This window comes from Rhipicephalus microplus, chromosome X, assembly GCF_043290135.1.
Source record: "Rhipicephalus microplus isolate Deutch F79 chromosome X, USDA_Rmic, whole genome shotgun sequence".
Taxonomy (NCBI): domain Eukaryota; kingdom Metazoa; phylum Arthropoda; class Arachnida; order Ixodida; family Ixodidae; genus Rhipicephalus; species Rhipicephalus microplus.
The window spans coordinates 132105973-132125807 of NC_134710.1; the positions used below are offsets into that span (position 1 = coordinate 132105973).

Here is a 19835-nt window from a genome sequence, read left to right on the forward strand (position 1 = left end):
ACCCACGCATAAAGTCGGGCATTTAAGGGACAAGTGAGGTACACAGTAGCAGACAAGTATGTACGTGGGCTGACCCTGATCGCAGGTCGCGGGGTCGACTCCCGGCCGCATTTTCGACGGAGGCGAAAAGCTTGAGGACCATGTGTTTTTAATTAGGTGCACGCTAGAGAACCTCCGGGAGTGGAAATTTTCCGGAGCGCTCGGCTATGGCGTCTCTTATAATCGTGTCGCGGTTTTGGAGACGAAAAACCCCGACAATTATATCATGGGCTGACCCTGTGCAACCACACTCCCGTATATTATAGGCAAGGTGTCAGCCCCCACGCGCTCGCCATGAGGCAGACTATTTTGCTTACGTAATTGATGCCATGCACGCCCGCTAGATTCCCCCAAAATCGCGAACACATCTGCATGCAACGCTACAGTTGCCGTAACTTCGCGAACCGACACTGGCGACTTGACCTACAAGTGAACCGCCATTGTTTGGCCCAGCAAAATGCGATAAGGACGGTCTCGCCAGCACCAGCCAGAGGAAATACCACACCGCTAGCTACCGAAATCAGGGGCCTTCGAGCAGCCCGTGCCAGCGGTCGTGGGCGATGCATGCATGCATATCAGGAGCGGCGCGAAGTAAGCGGCCGTGCGCGCGGCACTGATTAGAGCGCGAAGTGAGCTCCTCGCCGAGTTGCATACCGAAGTTGTGGAGGGCTGCGATGCCGGCCACACATCTGCATTCACCGCAGCCATCCCTCCCACGCTTGTATCGCGATGGTTCATTCGCGGCCAACGGCCATGCGACGCCCACGAAGCACCAGTGAAGCGCTCATCGCCCCCGGTTGAAACACTGTCTTTCCAAACACCTGGAGGCGTGCGTATCGTTGTCACGGGTTTGCGCTCGTTCCACCGGCTGTCCTATAGTTTTGACGCCGCGTCTTTGCGAAGAAGAGACGGTTAAATCAGCATGGATGATCACCGGTCACCGACTAATGTTCTGGCAAAAGCAGGATTACGTTTGCTGATGCAGGCAGCCCCCTAAAACATTTCGCATCTCATATTATTTGGAGCTTCACGTCCAAAAACCAAGATCTGATTATGAGAGACGCCGCAGTGGGTGGCTCCGGAAATTGTTACCGTCTGTAGTTATTTAACGTGCAGTGACATCACACACGGGCCTCTACTGTTTCCCCTCCGTCGAAACGCGACCGCCGTGGCCGGCATCGAAACTCGCGAGCTTCGTGTCAGCAGCGAGCGTCCTTACCACTGATCCACCGAGGCGGGCGCTAAAACATTTGTAAGTCGCTATTGTCATTCGGTTAGTACGTATACGAACGCGTGTATTTTGTTGGTTCACCAAGGGACGCAGCGGAGAAGTTGTAGCGGACTCAGAAACAAAGAAAACAAATACAAGGACCAATACGAATCTTCCTCGCGTGAACTTTAAACAGCGCAAGTTCTATGGGCACGCTCTTCCTGGACCGCCTCGCCTATAGCGGCGAAAGGAAGCCGCAATTTCAGCAATGGCCGATAAACGAGGGGTGTTTGTATAGACTTGCCGAGTGGCCGCTGGCCGTTTTTTTGGTCGGCCGCTCTCTCTAATGAACTGGATCTGGCCAAAAGCGAAGCGGCCCGCGCGGTCGATCACCGAGGCAACGACGCGCCGAGAAACCGCCTATTAGCCGCGCCCGGGCCGAGAAGAGTTGCTCAAGGCGGCACCCTCCCACAAGCCGTCGCCCCCGGGTCCAGTTCTCCTTGTTCCGGACGGGTCCTCCGTCAAGCCTTTCCCGCTATCACCTGCAGCGACGGCGGCGCACCTCGGGGCGGAGGGCGGCGCCTTTTCGCGCACCGGGCGGCAAACCATCGCGGCTATTTTCATCCGACTGCTGGCGGAACCGTTTGTCCCTGCCACGAAAAAAGAAATAGCTATACGCATCCTCGTGGCCAGTGGTGTGGAATGATGGAGCTGAGCGTGGGCTTGGCTGTCTACATTTAGGCCGCTATCGGCCGAACTGCTGACGCTAACCTCGACAGGGACCAAGCATGCGCTATCCACACCATCGATTAATGAGTGCTCTCGTGCGTCCGTTCGTGAAACATGCGGCGATTGTTGCTGCACGTATTTGGTACCAATCGAACGTGTTCGGCGAATGCCTTTTTAATGAGACACCAAAACTGTATTAGTAAAAATAACGTTTCCTCAGCACACACACACACACACACACACACACACACACACACACACACACACACACACACACACACACACACACACACACACACACACACACACACACGCACGCACACGCACACGCACACGCACACGCACACGCACACACACACACACACACACACACACACACACACACACACACACACACACACTCTTACTGTGACAAGGCGCAGCCAGAAAAGCAAGAACAAAATCTTCATTATGATACTGCTGCCATCCCTGATACACTGCAAGTCACCATGACGTCATAGAATTTTATGACTTCGGTTAAGGTCTGTTTTTTTTTCTTTCGATATTTGCTGTACTTTAATCGGGTCAAGCTGTACAGAGAAAACTTCGAGAACATTTACTTAAGTCGTAACGGCCACACTGCAAAAAACATAATTTAAATCAGTGCACGCGTTTGCACTGAGGTATCCCGGACGAAGTGGCACTGACGCGATGCTCGAAGACTAAAACATTAGAATTAAGTGCTTCTGTTTCTGCTCAACCTGTTACATTTTATACAAAGAGTCCGGAGAAAAGGCTTTTTGAATGAAGGCTAGTTGGCCTTTACTCTTGGCTTCTTTTTCAGATATAGAGCAACAAAATGTGAGCAGTGTTCACGCGTCACAGGATAAATGCTTGAGACAGAAGACAGATTCTCACCTTGGACTTTCGTTTGCAACGCTTCTCCTCAGGCTCTTTTTTGGAATGAAGTCTGTAAGCCCATCTTTAGGAACGTCCTGGAGGGGGCTGCGAAAATCGAAAGAGACAAAAACGCCAGGTGTTAAAAATGAATTTTCGCTTGGCGAAGCCAGTTGAAATTGCACGAATACAGACAACCTTTACACGAACCTCATAATGGTCAGCTCATTCAAATCTCCCATATATTCTATCGAATACGAGGAGGCCAACATCGCCACTCGGTAGACTTTTGGTGTTACTCACGGCACCATTTCATTCAACAGCCACATCAAAGTGAAACATAAAAAAAGAAGTTTTGAAAGCGTCACGCGCATTAAAGTGGCAATGACACAAACACTTCAACAAACTTCCCGCAAATTCAAGGCGGAAGCTGACTTGCAGCTTGCAGAATACGATATCGGTATTGCGCTGTCAAATAATCTCCTCTAACCCGGCAACTGCAGCACTCTGTGCAACACATTTTGCTCATAAGCAGTTCCTTTTTTTTTGTGCGAAATTTCGAGGAAGAAAGATTCGCTCACCGCCAAACAAATTCTATTGCGCGGCGCTGTCTCGTCTCCATGGCGCTCGGAGGAGGCAAATCGACACGCCTTGCGAGGAGACCGAAAGTGCGCGAAGGTCAGCTGCCATCGCGGATTATCGCCGAACTATCAGGACAAGAGGAAGACCCTCACGACGCGCGTATAGTACAACGTCCGCGCGAGCACCTGGCCGGAGACTTGAGGCACGCCCCTTCGCCACGGCCGACTGTCACAACACCACGGCCGCCATTCGTGTATGGCGGGAACGACGACAGCCTTCCACACGGCGACAACCGTGTCATTCGTCCAACTTGTGGTCACGATGATTACGCAGACGCTGTGGAGGGGGCATCTGTTCGGAGTCAGTGGCGTGTACAGCAACAAAATCTGAAAGCTGTTCTTGCAGCTTCATTTTTAAACCATCTTGAAAGACCTCTGTTTTGTCGGCGTGTTTGTATAGGTACATACCAAAAAAAAAAACTAATTGAAGCTGCACCGTTTTGCGATGCGCTCTGCGGCCATATATGCGTGACTTGTAGCAGCAACATGGCCCCCTGGACGATACATCAAAGGAACAACGGAATGTGAATATCAAGTCACTCTTGAATGACATTTTGTGAATGACAAGCGTGTTGGTTGATGACAAGAGGCGCTGTAAGCGAGAAAACTTTACAAGAAGTTCGCGGCAGAACAGCGCAGAAAAGGGGACAATGAGCGCACAGGACACTCCACTGACTTCGAACAAAGCTTGAAAATCAGCGCTACGTCCATGTGTGCTTATCGTCCCGTCTTCCGCGCTGTTCTGTGAACCGAAGATGCGCAGCCGAGCCAGGCCAATTAGGGCACCAGATTCGCGAGGCAGCATTGCAGCCACCGTGACTGTAGCTGACGCTATTGGCATATTACCGCACTCACCATCGCGCGGTGGTGACGCACAACAGCAATTGCAACGCGCGCATATATTTAACTTCGCATGCGCCCTCCATCTGTAGTATAGCTCTCACTGTGAGAGCATCTTGAGAAACGAAGAAAAAGAAGGCAAAATCGAGAGGTGTAAAAACGGCAATATCCGCGTTGCCATTGAAGGACGGGGCCGTTCAGCACGCGCCTCTCGGGCCAGCGTCGAAGGTGCACATCCTCGAAGAGCGGAACAGCCAGCGCAGTCCATATTTCATCGTGGTCCGCTCCCGCGGCCACAGCAGCGTCCTGTTCCGGAGCAGCTTCCCCCGAAGGAAAGGAGGGGGAACTGACCGTGTTTTACGGCTCGGCCGCGAGGAGACCGGCGCACCTTTCTTTGACCAGATCGGGTCGGCCAGCGGCGCGCGTTTTCCTTTCACCGCCGCACAAGTAATGGCTGCACACGAGAGGCGCACGCATGGTGGTAGCCCAGAGAACGTCTATCCTCGTGCGTATGCGCTGCGCGAGGACTCGACAAGATGCATGCATTTCGATAGAAGTTTCCACCGCACCGTGGAGACCTTTATTGACCAAAGCAATCGTGTGAGACGTTGCCGTAAGTTTCGGTGACACGAAGCACCTGTTCCATCCGTTGATTTCTCGAGCTTGGCAGTGCAGGCCAGTAAACGCTTTCGGGAAAAAGAGCATCCTCACGTCCGATTGTTGGGGTGTAAGGAAAGTATACGACGAGAAGGTGCACCCATAATCTAATTCGCATTTCCAGCAGTGCGGTCAATCCTACGTGCCAGAATTACGACCTCCGCGAAATTACACGTGTCGTAGCTGTGCGTGTCCTTGCAGCACGCTGCAAGTGTCCGAAAGTGTGTCCTGTTGGCGGGCTTTCGAAGCAAGGTAGCTCATCCACACACCCCGGTGATTACCAGCCTCTTGCGTAATCGCCTTGAAGCAGAGGGGGTTGCAATCTTGCCAGCGGTTCCATATCATCAATGACTGCTTGTTTTGCTCACCCCGAGATGAGGCTAAAAGAGACGGTAGTTGCTCTCGCACTTGAATGCGCAACCAGCAGCAACCGGAGCACGCAGTCCTGGCGCTTCCATGTTTCTTTTCGTATACATCGACAGTGTACGTCTGCGCCACCGCGGTGATCTAGTGCCTAAGGTACTCGGCTGCTGACCCGCAGGTCGCGGGATCGAATCCCGGCTGCGGCGGCTGCATTTCCGATGGAGGCGGAAATGTTGTGGGCCCGTGTGCTCAGATTTGGGTGCACGTTAAAGAACACCAGGTGGTCAAAATTTCCGGAGCCCTCCACTACGGCGTCTCTCATAATCATATAGTGATTTTGGGACGGTAAACACCACATATCAATCAATCGATCAATCAATCAATCAATCAATCAATCAATCAATCAATCAGTGTACGTCTTGGGCTTTCACCAAGACGACTGCGTTTAGTAAAAAAGTAGACGAAGGTCACTTCGCTCGCTACAGGATCCCCGCTTACGAAAAAAGCACGCTTTTCAAACACAGCGATGTGACAACTGTGACACTACTTAGTTCGCGTTCATACTGTGTATACTTGTTCGTATACGTTTCGCGCGTCCTTTAAGTTTGCGTAGCCGCGTTGAATGTTGAGCTGCAGAACGTTGTGAGCTCGTCCTGTGTGTGCTCTTTTTCGTGCGTTTTTTTGTTTTGAGCACTGCACTGAACGTTTCGATTTGCACCTTTCTCTTTATTTTTGTTTCAATCCCATTACTTCCTTGGCTTTTTCTCTCTTTCTTTCTTTTTTATATATCTTATTTGTCCATCTATTTCTTTCAATCTCTTTCTCTCTCTCTTTGATGTGTTCCACTTCACTGAGCAGTTTTCGTAAAACGATCGCACCTGCTGTACTCCGTAGCGGGACTTACCCAATTCCTGTGGCGCATAAACCACCTTCGGGGTTTCGAACGACGGAGTACGAGCTACCAATAGCTGAAAAAGCTTCACTGTCAAAAGACGCTTTTCCCGTACTGTCGTGACTGACTGCTTTCACCACGGGGTGGCGCGGCTATCAACTTCTCTCGAGTACAGACGGAGTGTTTAAGTTAAGAAACACTATATAATACAGGGGTTTGTGTCAGCCCATACGCTCAGCGGACCAGTGCAGGTCTACGGCGAGAAAAAATTAATAACCTCTCAAAAAGTCCCGATTCAGTGTCATGCACTGAGTCGCTCTATGGAGCAGGAAACGTTCCACAATCTCACCAGCAGGTCCACCTCTCCTTTCCCCACAGCCACTCGTAGGCGCCTTCAGAGGCCTGAGCAGTCGAAAGCAAACACCTTCGCGCGGTGTGGCAAGCGTGCGCGCGCTCAAGCACAGACGCGCCGATAAAGAGGCACCACCTGCAAAATCGAGAGCGTTGCGCTGCAAAACGATCACCATCCCCCATTTGACGCAACGCTCTCGAATAGAGTTTTTGAGGGTCGACCCAATAGACGTCAGCTTCTCACACATTCCCCCCGCCCTCCCGTCACGACGCGGTGTGCCGAGTAAGCTGAAAAGAAAAAAAAAAAACACGTAAAAAAATCAAACGGGAGTCGACGCGAGCGGAAGATTCTCCCACAAGCAGTACACCGTTCCTTGGGAAGCTAATGAAAGTCCGGCGCGTGCAATCAGCGAATCGGCCACGGGGGCCCGAGGGGCGACGACGCTTTCATCAGTGCGTCCGCTCGTTTGCGCTCTTTGTCGCCCAGGGCGTCCATTATTCGCGCGAAAGTAGACCATGAGACGGCCGTGTACAAAGGAAGCCGATGAAGACGGTTTTCCGCTTCACCAACGAAGCGTCCCGCCGACGGCTGTAATTAAAAGACCCACCGCAGCCGCCCATCTCAGCTTCCGGAGTGCGCAAAGCCTCCCCCGCGCGTCATGCCGTATGCGAGAGGGGCGCGAAGAGAGGAAAGCAAACAAGTAAGGGCACATCCACTTCTTAACAGGACCAGTATACCCGCGGTGCACCAATAGTGTACGGGGTGATATTCGGCAGAGTTCGCTGAAGAGATATCCTGCTGCATACTGCGCAGAGTCAACACATCGATGCTGCAGCCGCAGGACGGTAGCGGCTGAATGCTATGAACGTGTGCAACCTGTGCTTCGATATTCGACAGTATTAGAACAGCGTACGCAATTTATTGCGAACGTTTGTCGTAATTGCACATGCGTCACACGCTATTGTCTTGGCAACCCTGCTTTATATATATATATATATATATATATATATATATATATATATGGAATTAGGACCTACGTGTGACCGCGTAAGCATTACGTGGGTGAATGAATTCGTGAGTATATAAAAGAAGAGCACAACACACCCATGCACTGTCACTTGATTGATTGATTGATATGTGGGGTTTAACGTCCCAGAACCACCATATGATTATGAGAGACGCCGTAGTGGAGGGCTCCGGAAATTTCGCCCACCTGGGGTTCTTTAACGTGCACCAAAATCTGAGTACACGGGCCTGCAACATTTCCGCCTCCATCGGAAATGCAGCCGCCGCAGCCGGGATTTGAACCCGCGACCTGCGGGTCAGCAGCCGACCATGCACTGTCGCTCTAGCATGGCATTGCCAATTTGGGGTTATTTTGCGCAAGGCAATGCAATCATGATTTCGATTTATTTTTTGTCTTTCCAGCGGACATGATAACTTTAGAAAGTTACAAACACTGACCAACAACGTACAAATTGTCACCTAATTCGGCCGACATCACTTCGTGATTACGGCTGCAAGTTCTTCCACAAACCACACAACCTGGTGCACGCGGTATAAAAATGCGCCCACATACCATCCCACTTTCTCTATCTAGTACTTGACGAATGGGAGGTCCAGCTCACCAGCCTCTACCTGGATGACCATCGACGGGTGGTGAGAAAGGCCAACCAGGTCTTCGGACTAAGAGGACCACCGGCCAGAAGGACGACCAAACTACTTCCTCTGCTCTGACCATTACGGTAATCTCCCTCTGTATTCAGCGCCCCACATTTATACAAAAGAATGAAAGGAGACAACTGCGCGGAGATTCGAAAATGTAATCTAAAGCGCACTCTGCCACATTTACAACTTATTTAGCCAAAAAAAAAAAACCACTCTTCTTACTTTACAATGACAACGAAGTTGTAGCGGCCATGTCAACACTATAGCATATAGGTTCTAGACTTCAGTGCCCCGATATGCACATTGATGATTGTACGAGCTTATAAGTGGTTGAAATCCACTAAGGACATTTTAATGGAAAGTGATGACTCACATGAGATAGTTTTTCACAAGGCCTTCGTTTGAAAGAAAACGAGGAGGGGGGGTGGGGTGGGGGCAGAAGAAACCTCCCTATTCGTAACTCACGCATCTGTTCAAATGATATTGAGCTGGTGCATATAGGGGTGGAAGCGGGCTTCAGTCTCTTGGAGCAGCTCAGGGAGCAGGAATAAAGTGGTTTTGCAGCAGCTTTGGAGCAGTAAAAGGTGTGTTTTGAAGCAATGAAATTTAGTTTTGGGGGAGATTTCTAGGCTGAAACATTACTGTCAGTCTTCGCTTTCTTGTAGGCCGAAAAAAATTCAGTGTTTTTTTTAACTAAACATACAATGCTGATGACGCAACCAGACTTGACACAAATTGATTATATATATATATATATATATATATATATATATATATATATATATATATATATATATATATATATATATATATATATAGAGAGAGAGAGAGAGAGAGAGAGAGAGAGAGAGTCGTCATGTGCCACGTAAACTCCAAGTTGGTGAGACATTCTCCGGGCATCGTATGTTTTAGGCACTGGTAAACTCACGCGAGCGAGGGAGACGAGCGCTGCTCAAGCAACGAGGCGGCCGATCTCCGTCGCTTACGCCTGCGGTGAAATGCTGAGCACACCACCGGTCTTGAACGAGGATGATAAGATGCGGAGGAGGGGAGCGGGGATCGGTCGAGTAGCTGCTGTGAACTTGATTTCAAGGGGCGCGAGCGCTATCTGGGCAGCTTCAGAGCACGGCTTTTACACCCTTCCACGTGGTGCACTTTCAACGGGAAGAGATGGTAACTACCGAAAGGGCAAAAACAAAATAACGAGGGAGAGGTTTTATGATAATTCAAGGGGAAGCGCTCTACTGTTCGAAGCGAGGTCGGGTTGCCTTAGAACGCGTAGTCATAAAGAAAGAGTCAATAAAGAAAAAGAACACTGTACATGCTCTGGGGGAACTAGGGAAACGATGGAACATGTTCTGATTTAATGTGGCGATATCCACCCAGGTACGTGTGGATACGAGCTTATACATGAGGCCTTGGGTTTTAGGGACAACCATTTTTTTATTGGCGCCAGTATGCCATATGGCATCACTTAAATAAATAGTTCTGTTTCCTGTATGAAGGCCAGAAGCGGTCGTTGCAGTGGACCGCGCGTCCAGCGCGTCAAGTCAGGTGGTCGGCCGGGGTGGTGGTGAAGGCCGCTTAAGTGGCGAGTGCGAGCCTAGTAAAGGCCCGGACAAGTTCCCAATAGGTGATGGAGCGTTGCCTCTGTGGCTGGGGCAACGCAGAATTGGCATGTCGTTGGGGGAGGCTATGTACTGAGTGCCCATGTAGCCCGGATTGCAGGAGTCAAGGCGGCGCCCACACGAATCCTCCTGGGCGCAGCCTCCTCTCGGCGAGTTAAGCCACCGGGAAGGTCTGATCCACGTGGAGGAACGAGTGCACGCGTGGAGCGCCGGAGAGTTTCTTTGTGCGCAAGCAAGCTGTCCTTTGAGGACAAGCGAAGTAGAGGCAGTGGGTGTTGAACAGCCGCTGGATGGCAAGCGGCATCTGCTTCCAATTGAGCCGGTGCAGACCGGTGGGTCCACAGTACGCGGACAGGACAGGCGCATGAGTGAATCAGTCGGTGTATATAATACCCCTGTCACACGGGCACTTAAAAGTCTTTTAAGTAAGCGGTCTTTTTCCGAAAAGGAGTTCCTGACAGCAGACACACAGCACAGAGCGAACTCATTTTCAGAAGCGGTCTTTTTCGTAAACGGCGTTCGTCGATCTCTTTTACGGCTCCGAATGAGTAGCCTCGAAACCAGTGGGCACCAGCAATTTTCGAGTGGTGGGAAAAAAAAGAGAAAATGCTAATTTTTCTGGCATCAAAACTTTTCGTAAAAACAAATTTCATATCCTGCAGAAGGTGTAATGAACTCTTTTAATGGTTATTTCCTTTTCTAGTCTCGCAAGCGGCTACAACGCGTCGGCAATATCACGTGGTGACGCTCGGTCTTGCGCTGCTTTATCCTCTCCTTGGCGGCTTTTGCAGCGTCTGCCTTGCTTTCCAGAGCGAGAAGGCAGGCCGTGAGGCTTGCGATCCTCGCTTTTTCTCCCGTACGGTCGCCCATAACGTGTCGAGAGCAGTCGAGAGCAGCGAAAAACAAATACATTAAATAAAAGCACAGTGGTGCCAGACGGACTTGTGCACGTCGCTAGTTATGGGAATGCTCCCTTATCTAGTGCAGAAAACATTCACAATGGTGTTTCTTCATCTCTTATTCTTAAACTTATTTGAAGAAACGAGCAGTGCAACAAGTCTTTAATTTGTACATCGTGATACATCGTTTAACTTTCATTGCTTCTTTTTTAACTGCTAGCGCCACGCTTTCGCTAGCGTCTTCGAACGAAAACACTAAAAGGAGATCGTTGCTGCCGTGTGTCTGCGCCGCAAACACCTCTTTGTTAAAAGTCTTTCAACTTCGTAAAAGACCGCTTACTTAAAAGACTTTTTGCGCGCCCGTGTGACACAGGTATAAGATGCTATATCCAGGGAGCTGGTCACTTTTCGAAACTCTCGAACTGCCTGCTTGGAGCTCGTATATACAACTGGTTGGGTATTCGTGGCAGAAAAGTAGAGATAAAGGACGGAAATACTTGAAACAATTAAGTAACTCTGCCTGAAGAGGCAGAGGGATGAACCATGAGTGCATATTTTCTTTGTTACATTAAGATCGATTTATTTGAAGTAGGTAAGGCATAAAGCCACCATAAAAAGAAAGTTTTCCTTTTATGTTGCAAGCCTGGTGGAACAAATGTCACCGCCCCGTTATAGAGGGGTCATTCATAGCATTCATCCACTCATTGTGCGAAAAGAGCATCTCTCAATGGAGCAACCGCACTTTTAGGAACGAAGCTCCTCAAGCCGTGGGTCTGTACATGCATGTCTCTCTTGGTACGTGACCGCCTAGTTCTATGACTCACTCAGCAGGTGCAGACGGACGGACAGACACAGACGGGCGGACGAACAGACAGACAGATGGACAGACAGACAGGCAGGCAGTCCGACAGACGGACGGAGGGGGAATTCACGGTTAACCGATAAAACCCTCCGAAGCTTGGCTTCCCTCATCGTCATTCACTCCGTGGGTAGGCTTACGTGGGTATGCTCTCTTACAGCAGCGTTTTGTAAAGTTACGCGATTTCGCGTCAAAAAGAGTAACCTGTCAGCTTCGTATTTTAACGGGGCCGTCACGTTGACGAAGGCAGTAGTCGCCGTTTTTATGACTGTCATGACTTTTTATTTGGGCGAACCTGAGCCTGTAAAACGAAACGTCACTCTACAAGCAATACACGTTGTACAGAGTGATAGCAGGGAACATAGAGCGTCGGCCGTCAATAATCTGCCAAGCAATGAAGCGTTTCGGCACGCCATCGAAGATTCAGGCGTTATCGCTAGCGGCCGCGTAAGTTCCAGAACAAACTGATGTGCGCGTTGTACGCGTACTCTCAACAGAAGACTATCTAGATGGTTCCCAGTCATCCGGGCGCGGTTCGCGCAAGGTAGCGTGACACATATAATGGGGCAGTAACAAAAATATAAAGAAAGGGGCACCTGCGGCAGTACCAGTGCGTCATCGCAATTTGTTGCTATTGCATTGATCGCTTGGCCGGGAAAACAGATTTGTGTATCCAACGTGTTTTGCTCCGGCAATCATAAGACCCGGTTGAATTTCGCGTCACACGCGTAAATTGCCCTTTAGGCGCAGGAGGTCAGATTGAAGCAGAATGGCGCAATTGGTGCAGCACTTACACCCCTGCGTATATGAACGCTACGGCATTGATGTGTGGGCAGGGAGAATGAATATAAACATGAGGCGACATAAGGGTAATAGGAATGCTGAATGAAGTCGACTACTACTACTACTACTACTACTACTACTACACTGACTACCGTAGTACAGGTAGTTGCAATAGTACGGCACAGCGTCGTTGTGGAAAGGGGAATGCAATAAGAGTTTATAGAGAAGCCAAGTTCGCTGGAAACGCGTACCAACAACACCGAGCTGCAGACCGTAGCAACTTTCTCTTCAGTGTCAAAAACAGGTGGATGCAAGGCGGCGCTAGGATTCAGCCAAGAACCGTTCCGCTTTGAGTCGTACCCTCTAGTCATTGACTCACCGCAGTCAAAGGATAACTCCGTCTCAAATCACCGAGGTGTCGTTCACATGGACGCCTCTAAAAAACAAAGCAGGTGACCATTTGACCTGGCTGCTTGCCTCGCCCTATACTCGCAAGTTGTCGCTGGTCATGAAGGTGAAGGAATGGTGAGCTGTATCACTTCTCAGCGCGAAAATGAACGATATAGGTCCACGACTGAGCACTCTCACTTCGTTTATCGCACACCAAAAGTTAGGCGACGAAAACAACGCGCACAAAATGAATGCAACACGATATACAAAATAACGCGGCCAATAGCCGCCGACGGCCTGTCTGACAAGTTTCTCCTGGGCGCTAAGATACAGCGCCGGCGGAAAGCCCCTCAGAGTCCCATACACGTACTGCAAGATATACGCTCTGAACCGCACACCCTTGTTTCGGAGTGTAGCAAGTCGGCCTATATATAGCATATACATCGGGAGGCATCCGGGGAATTGTAGTTTTCAAGGGTTGCTTAGAGCAACCGAACCCTATTCGCATATCAGCCGACCGCGCCTATACGGCACTGCACTGCCAGAATTTCTTAGCTGCTTAGTCGGTGCTCTGCGGAAAACCCTTATTTACAATGCATGCACTCGTGAATGCTGGAAATATAGTCTGCCCTTTTTAGACATCGAGATAAAATTTCGTGATCAACACTTTTCTACTCACAATTTAGTGTCTACTAGCATGCGGCCTGATTATTATTTAACGCTTTCATCATGAGTTTTTCTAACCCCTTTGCCCCTTTGTAGACAAATACGATGCAAGTGTGTATATATATATATATATATATATATATATATATATATATATATATATATATATATATATATATATATATATATATATATATATATATATTGTAGGCATCTATTATGCGCTTCATCCTCATCTGAACAGCAGTCAATCATCACCTTCTTGGCACGAGCGCTTCTTTGTCGGGTCCGTTGCGCTTGTTCGTTCCCGAGTTCACGACGAATAAACCTCGTTACAACCGAGTCGTCATACGTGGCGGAGGTGCTGGGTAAGCACAGTGAACTCGATGTAATGCAAAATGTCATCAATAAACACACGAGCAGTACAAAGAGCAAAAGGGCGGATAGCGTTCCCCTGAGCTTCGACTAGATTGGGTCCATTATAATAATAATAGATGCCTACAATATATATATATATATATATATATATATATATATATATATATATATATATATATATATATATATATATATATATATATATATATCTGATCCTGTTGAAGGCCAGACTCTAGGCCGAAACGTCAATATAAACCACGTTGTGACCGCTCACGGAGGAACTAGATATATATATATATATATATATACCCCGGTCACAATGTCTGCGGTCCACCACTTCGACCAAGCTTGCCCGGAGACGGCGCAGACATTGTCTCCCGAGTGGCACATTCGCCGCGTCTCGGGCAAAGCACGAAGGCGCGCACCTCGCTATGCCATACAGCGCGCGCCGGTCTGAAGGAGCAGCGCGGCGGGCGGTAGTAAAAAAGAACCACCCAGGGCTCGGGGATCCTTATGAACAGATTATGCTAATACGTGGACGAGTCCCGAAGAGCGCGACACTCGGCGCGAGATGAGACGGAGCGATAAGGGAGCGCTTTCTCAGGATCGGAGCCAGCGTTCGAGGCGCACAAAGGAGACACGCTCCCAATTAAAGCCCTCCAAGGCGTCCCCGGATGAGACGCGACACGCGGGCCATTTCTCGCAATTAGCCGTGTCGTTCGAAGGGGGCTGCAGCGCCTCCGGCGTCCATTAGCCGGGAACGCACCCGGGGCTATCGGCAACGGACGCCCAAGGGCTCAGTCGCCTCTCACTCTTTTCCAGAATTCTGCGGTGGGCCGCGGGCGATCGTTGCACGAAATAAGGAGTGCGAGACGTCGCAAGAAGAAGACAGCCGAGTGTATATACGGCGTTTGGTTATAGCGAGCCGTGTCTTTACCCGCGGGGCTCCCGCAGTTGGGGGAGGCGAAGGGGAGATCATTCTGACGACTGCCCCCGGGCAACGCAGGCGACGCCACGGCGCGAGTGCCACCCCCCTGGCGCCGTGTGTCATGTTGGGCTAGTTTATACCGGGGAGGGCGAGCACGCACGTCCGCCGCGGGACAGCTGCCTGCGGGACACAATTTGGAGCGCTGGAAAGTTTTTTTTCCTGTAGTACTCTGCGGCGAAACATGCGCGCGTGCCCGGAGAACACGCCGAGTCGATACAGCTAAACCACCGCCGCGGGCGCTTCGAGTCGTGCAGGCGCCGCAGAAGCCGCGGGGTCTCGGAGAGCGTCTCGGCCGACGCCGCCTGCGGCGGTCGCTTCGTCTGGGAAACGAGATTCCAAGAACAAAAGACGCGTAGCTGAGGAGCAGCCTCTAGACAGGCGCCGAAAATATCTATTTCGCGGCACTGAACGATCTTCGCGCAGCCGTGCTAGTCACCGCAGTATCTGTTCGGTTTTCCCACGTGGTTTCCGCGATGAAGTGTACCCGCGTTCCGCACCTCCCAGCTGAAGAGCTGCATAATATTACGCTAACACGTGGATCAGAAGAAATGAATTGTGCCTATTCCAATCATATACGCTCCTTCCCGAGGGCCCACGAAACAACAACGAAAAAAGAAGCAGAAACAAGTTTAATCCCCTTAAAGGCATCCAACTTACAGGCACCGCCATCTGGAGTTCTACTGGTACTATACGGCAAGGTGGTGAGAATTTGCAGGCCAACCATAAAACCTAATAAACAAAATGAGATGACTTAGCCTAAATTCAAACGACTTACAACGTCCTGAACAGACAGGCCTAATTTGTCAGAAGATGCGTCGGAACAAATTATTGTTCTGACTTCTTTGTGTTGTTGGTATAATGTTCAACAGCAGGATCATCCATTGTATACGACAAATCGGATGGTCTTGACACAAATGCATTTTGTGGACAAAAAGATTTCATCGGTCGTCCTTTCTGAAAACGCAACAATGCCGTGTTTCTGCCGGTCTAGCCGGACACGGATTCGTCTCAGGTCGCAAGGAGACACTGGTGAGTGCCTGCGCCGTAAATAAAGCGCCGACCACGAGCGGCACTCTAAAGACGTCACGGTCCGGCCACAGCAGATGACAATCTAGACTCGCGACCGTAAAGATGCCGTCGAGAGCCCGAGGCGGAGGCCCTGCGGGGAGCCCTGGGGCGCCCACATCCGGGACCGCAGGAGCGCTGAAATACGCGCTGCCTGCGGCGCTGTTGGTGGTCGTACGGGCTCGGCCGGCACGCGCTTGACGAGGCTGCACAGGGCGTGCTCATCGCACGGGCGTGCCCTCACCGCGGCCGTCCATCGACAGGGCCAAGAGAAAAAAAGCCGCGAGTTTAGGCCGAAAAAGTAGCGCAGGCCACCTGACTTGGCCAGGTGAAGTTCTCCAACAAGCATCCTGCTCCTCAGCCCAAGTGGCCCTTGAATCACCGTTTTCCAGGAATGCATCAGGTGATCTTTTCAGTACGTGACGGCGCACCCGAGAGGGAATCTGTCGCTGCCCGTGGAAGAGCGGGCAGCAAGCATGCTCTGTCGCGCGTGACAGCTACTCCTATACACCGGCCGCACCGGATTACGTCGTGGCACCGAGGGAAGCGAGCGTGTATTATATACTGTCTTCAGACGCGGTGGCACCGGCTAGACGTGGCGGGAGTCATGCAGACAGGCCTGCCTGCGGCCATGCGCTGCCACTTCCTGGGAGGCTGTGTGCCCCGTAAAGCTTTTTCCCGCTCGTCTGCCCTGCCCACTCCAGACTACTCTCCATATGGACACAGGAAAGAATATTTCTGCGGCAGTACAGCATACGCTTTGCGATGGAGGCATAGGTAGCACGCGCGAGTCTGTACAGTGAAACCTTTTGGTGCCGTATGTCCGGGCCCGCGGAAAACGAAACAACACAAGTGGCGATGGACAAAGTGATGCGCGAATGCCGCAAATTCACGGAGGCCACTTGTATAATGCTTGCCGCAACCGAGCTGAAGTCTGGCGTGAAAGCGATTATGTAGAGCGTAACTATATATAAACAACCCGACGAAGGGGAGCTCCCGTGATATTTGAGCCCCTCAATAACACGGCCAGCAGTATAGACTTCGACATACAGCCAGGAAAGAATATGAACTATTACAACACTTATATTATGAGCACCGTGGATTCTGTGCATGCCGAGTTGGCAACAATTGCAGTTGCCAAGTGGGTACCCATAAACGTGCTTTTGTATAGGGAAGAAAAGAGCCTCAGTATAGGACGGAACTCTTCGCAGAGCAAGGGAGTGTCCCCATAGTCTTGTGAGATACACGCGCCTGAATACCGAGACACAAGTGGGCTACGAATTAATAAGGTCTGGGCGTTCTCTAAGGTTGACAGGGTGCTAGAAATTGCGTATTTTTAGAACTGGGTCACGCGACCAGCACAGCTCGCGCCTTCCCCTCTGTTATCACACCTGTCAGCCACACGAAAAATCTCAAGAACCCTCCTACCCGTACCAACGAGTTTTTTACAGCGCAAGCGCGAACAAAAAAAAAAAAGGCATAATAAAGCCTGGCCAGAGGCTCGTCCATAACGCGGTGGTCTTCCCAGGGGGCGCCGATCAAAGGGCGCGCAAAATAAGCGCCGCCTGTAGTTTATGCGGACTGACGCGTCAACGTAAGTAATGTCGCGATCTCAGCCTCCTTTCTCGCATAACCGTAAAGCAAGAGGACGCGCGTTGAGACGAGGTGCCAGCGGGGTGCGCGCTTTATGGATGCAGCGGTGGGAGCAGTCTTCCGCCGCGCGTTTTTCAACGCGCGCTGCCAGGCGGACTCGGGCGTGGCGGATGGGTGCGCGCGGCGGCGCCGAGTGGTTCGCCGCTGACCCGCCGCCATACATCAACCGGATCACCGCCGCACAAATGCCGGCGGCAACGAGAAAAAAAAGGACGCCACGCTGGGGAGAGCGTCGCCACGTCCAGCCAGCTCGGCAAGACGCATGCAGTCGACTTGTTCACCGCGAGCACACACCGTCCGCAAAACGGAAAGGCAGTCGCTGAGACACGCTCACTGGCATCTGTAAAACCCAGCCATTAGCCGGTGTTGATCGACGCTTTCGGACGCAGAGCGACCCATCCGTGCTTACGAGCGCTTGCTCCGTAGTTGACCTCGGCCTATCGTGACGTCCCTTGCTCCTCGGGCCTCGAGTCCGGTTCGATATACGAGATGCGAAACTGCCTCATTGCCTTTGTAGCAGTTGCTGCATGTGGACGCACGGGTGTGGGCTGCTCAAGGCTCGAACACCGAGTGGGGAAAGCGCGAAGCTTTAGAGCGTACTTCCAGAAGAAAAAAAAAAGAAGCAAGTTGGGAATACAAACTGCGGTTGTCTAGATGCAGGGATAAATGGGAAATCGCAGCGTTAAGGGCGACATCATCAAGTTTCGTAATAGGCATGCTTCGATATGCATTGAATGGCAAAAGGACACGGATCGATCCTCCCAATCTTGCGAGCGCGTATGTTTTGCGCTAGCGATAACGCCCAATATTTGACATTTCGCATTAATAGCGGAGGAGGAGGAAGTAAAGGCAGGAAGGTCAACCATACGAGCTTCCGGTTTGCCATCCTACACTGGGGGAAGAATATTGAGGGATAAAAAGACAGGGAGATGGAAGAAAGAAGGGAGCATACAAAAAGATACACGCGAGTTTACACAGCGCTGTGTTCGACTGCAGTGGACGCAAGAGGTCAGATATAACACGCTCCACGGAAGATCGTCGAGTCATGGAGCCTGCTGAGAGCTTGAAAGTACTGGACGTACAACATCCAGTGTACTTGTACGAGCGCGGCGTAATGCAACTTCAGCCTGCCGACGAACAGGCAGTGATTGAAGTCTGCCGCTGTACATCAGTGGTTATGGTGCCCAGCTGCTGACCCGAAGGTCACCGGTACGATCCCGGCCACGCAAATTATGGACTGCGCGATGTCAGGGCTTGTTAAAGAACTGGTCAAAATTTCCTCCATTACGGCGTACCTCATAACCATATATCGCGCTTTTATGACGTAAAACGCGAAATAATAATAATAATAATAATAATAATAATAATAATAATAATAATAACCAACACTGAATGAAGCGATGAAGGCAATGAGTTTCTCTTCTTCTGACAATGGTACGTATAGTCAATAAGGTGGGGCACGGAGAAAGCTACTGGTAGAAGATAATTTGTTTTGCACTGTTTGATTAAACGTTATGGAGTCATCGATTGCCAACTACAGTTGTTTGGTTCAAAGCGGGCAAAGATGTTACGTTCCCACACGCAGTTGGTCGGCACTAAGAGCAAGCGAGATATTTTGCCACTGTAATCGGCGTCCAGCTTTTTCAGTCCCGTCGAAACTCTGACAGTGCTGACAAATCCCTATAGCACGTCTTGAACATTTCCAACCACCTCGGCGAATTCTTGTGTCGCAACACGTTTCTCACGTTTCTGTATGTTCACTGATTTTCCTGAGTTTTTCTTTCTGTATTCCATCCATCCATCCATCCATCCATCCATCCATCCATCCATCCATCCATCCATCCATCCATCCATCCATCCATCCATCCGTCCGTCCGTCCGTCCGTCCGTGCGTCCGTCCGTGCGTCCATCCGTTCGTCCGTCCATCCATCCGCGGTGGTCTAATGGCTAAGGGTACACTCGGCTGCTGACCTGCAGGTCGCGGGAACGAATCCCGGCTGCGGCGGCTGCATTTCCGATGGAGGCGGAAATGTTGTAGGCCCGTGTACTCAGATTTGGGTGCACGTTAAAGAACCTCAGGCGACCGAAATTTCCGGAGCCCTCCACTACGGTGTCTCTCATAATCATATAGTGGTACGTTAAACCCGACATATCAATCAATCAATCAATCAATTAATTAATCAATCAATCAATCAATCAAGCGACAATGTCTGGTGCAGAGGAGCAGGAGACGCGTAAATGATGACATCACACATTTTG

General features: G+C 50.5%; 1 protein-coding gene across 2 annotated transcripts in view; it reads right to left on the reverse strand.

Moving 5' to 3' along the window:
- twz (BTB/POZ domain-containing protein twz) overlaps positions 1-19835 on the reverse strand; it is an 83521-nt gene that overhangs the window by 22944 nt on the left and 40742 nt on the right. For both annotated transcript variants that reach the window (XM_075877734.1, XM_037427780.2), the window contains exon 2: positions 2876-2962. Coding sequence is in view for 1 of the 2 variants with exons in the window: in XM_037427780.2 (XP_037283677.2) it covers positions 2876-2962 (87 nt within the window). In the remaining variant the exon portion in view is untranslated. The remainder of the gene's footprint in view (positions 1-2875; positions 2963-19835) is intronic.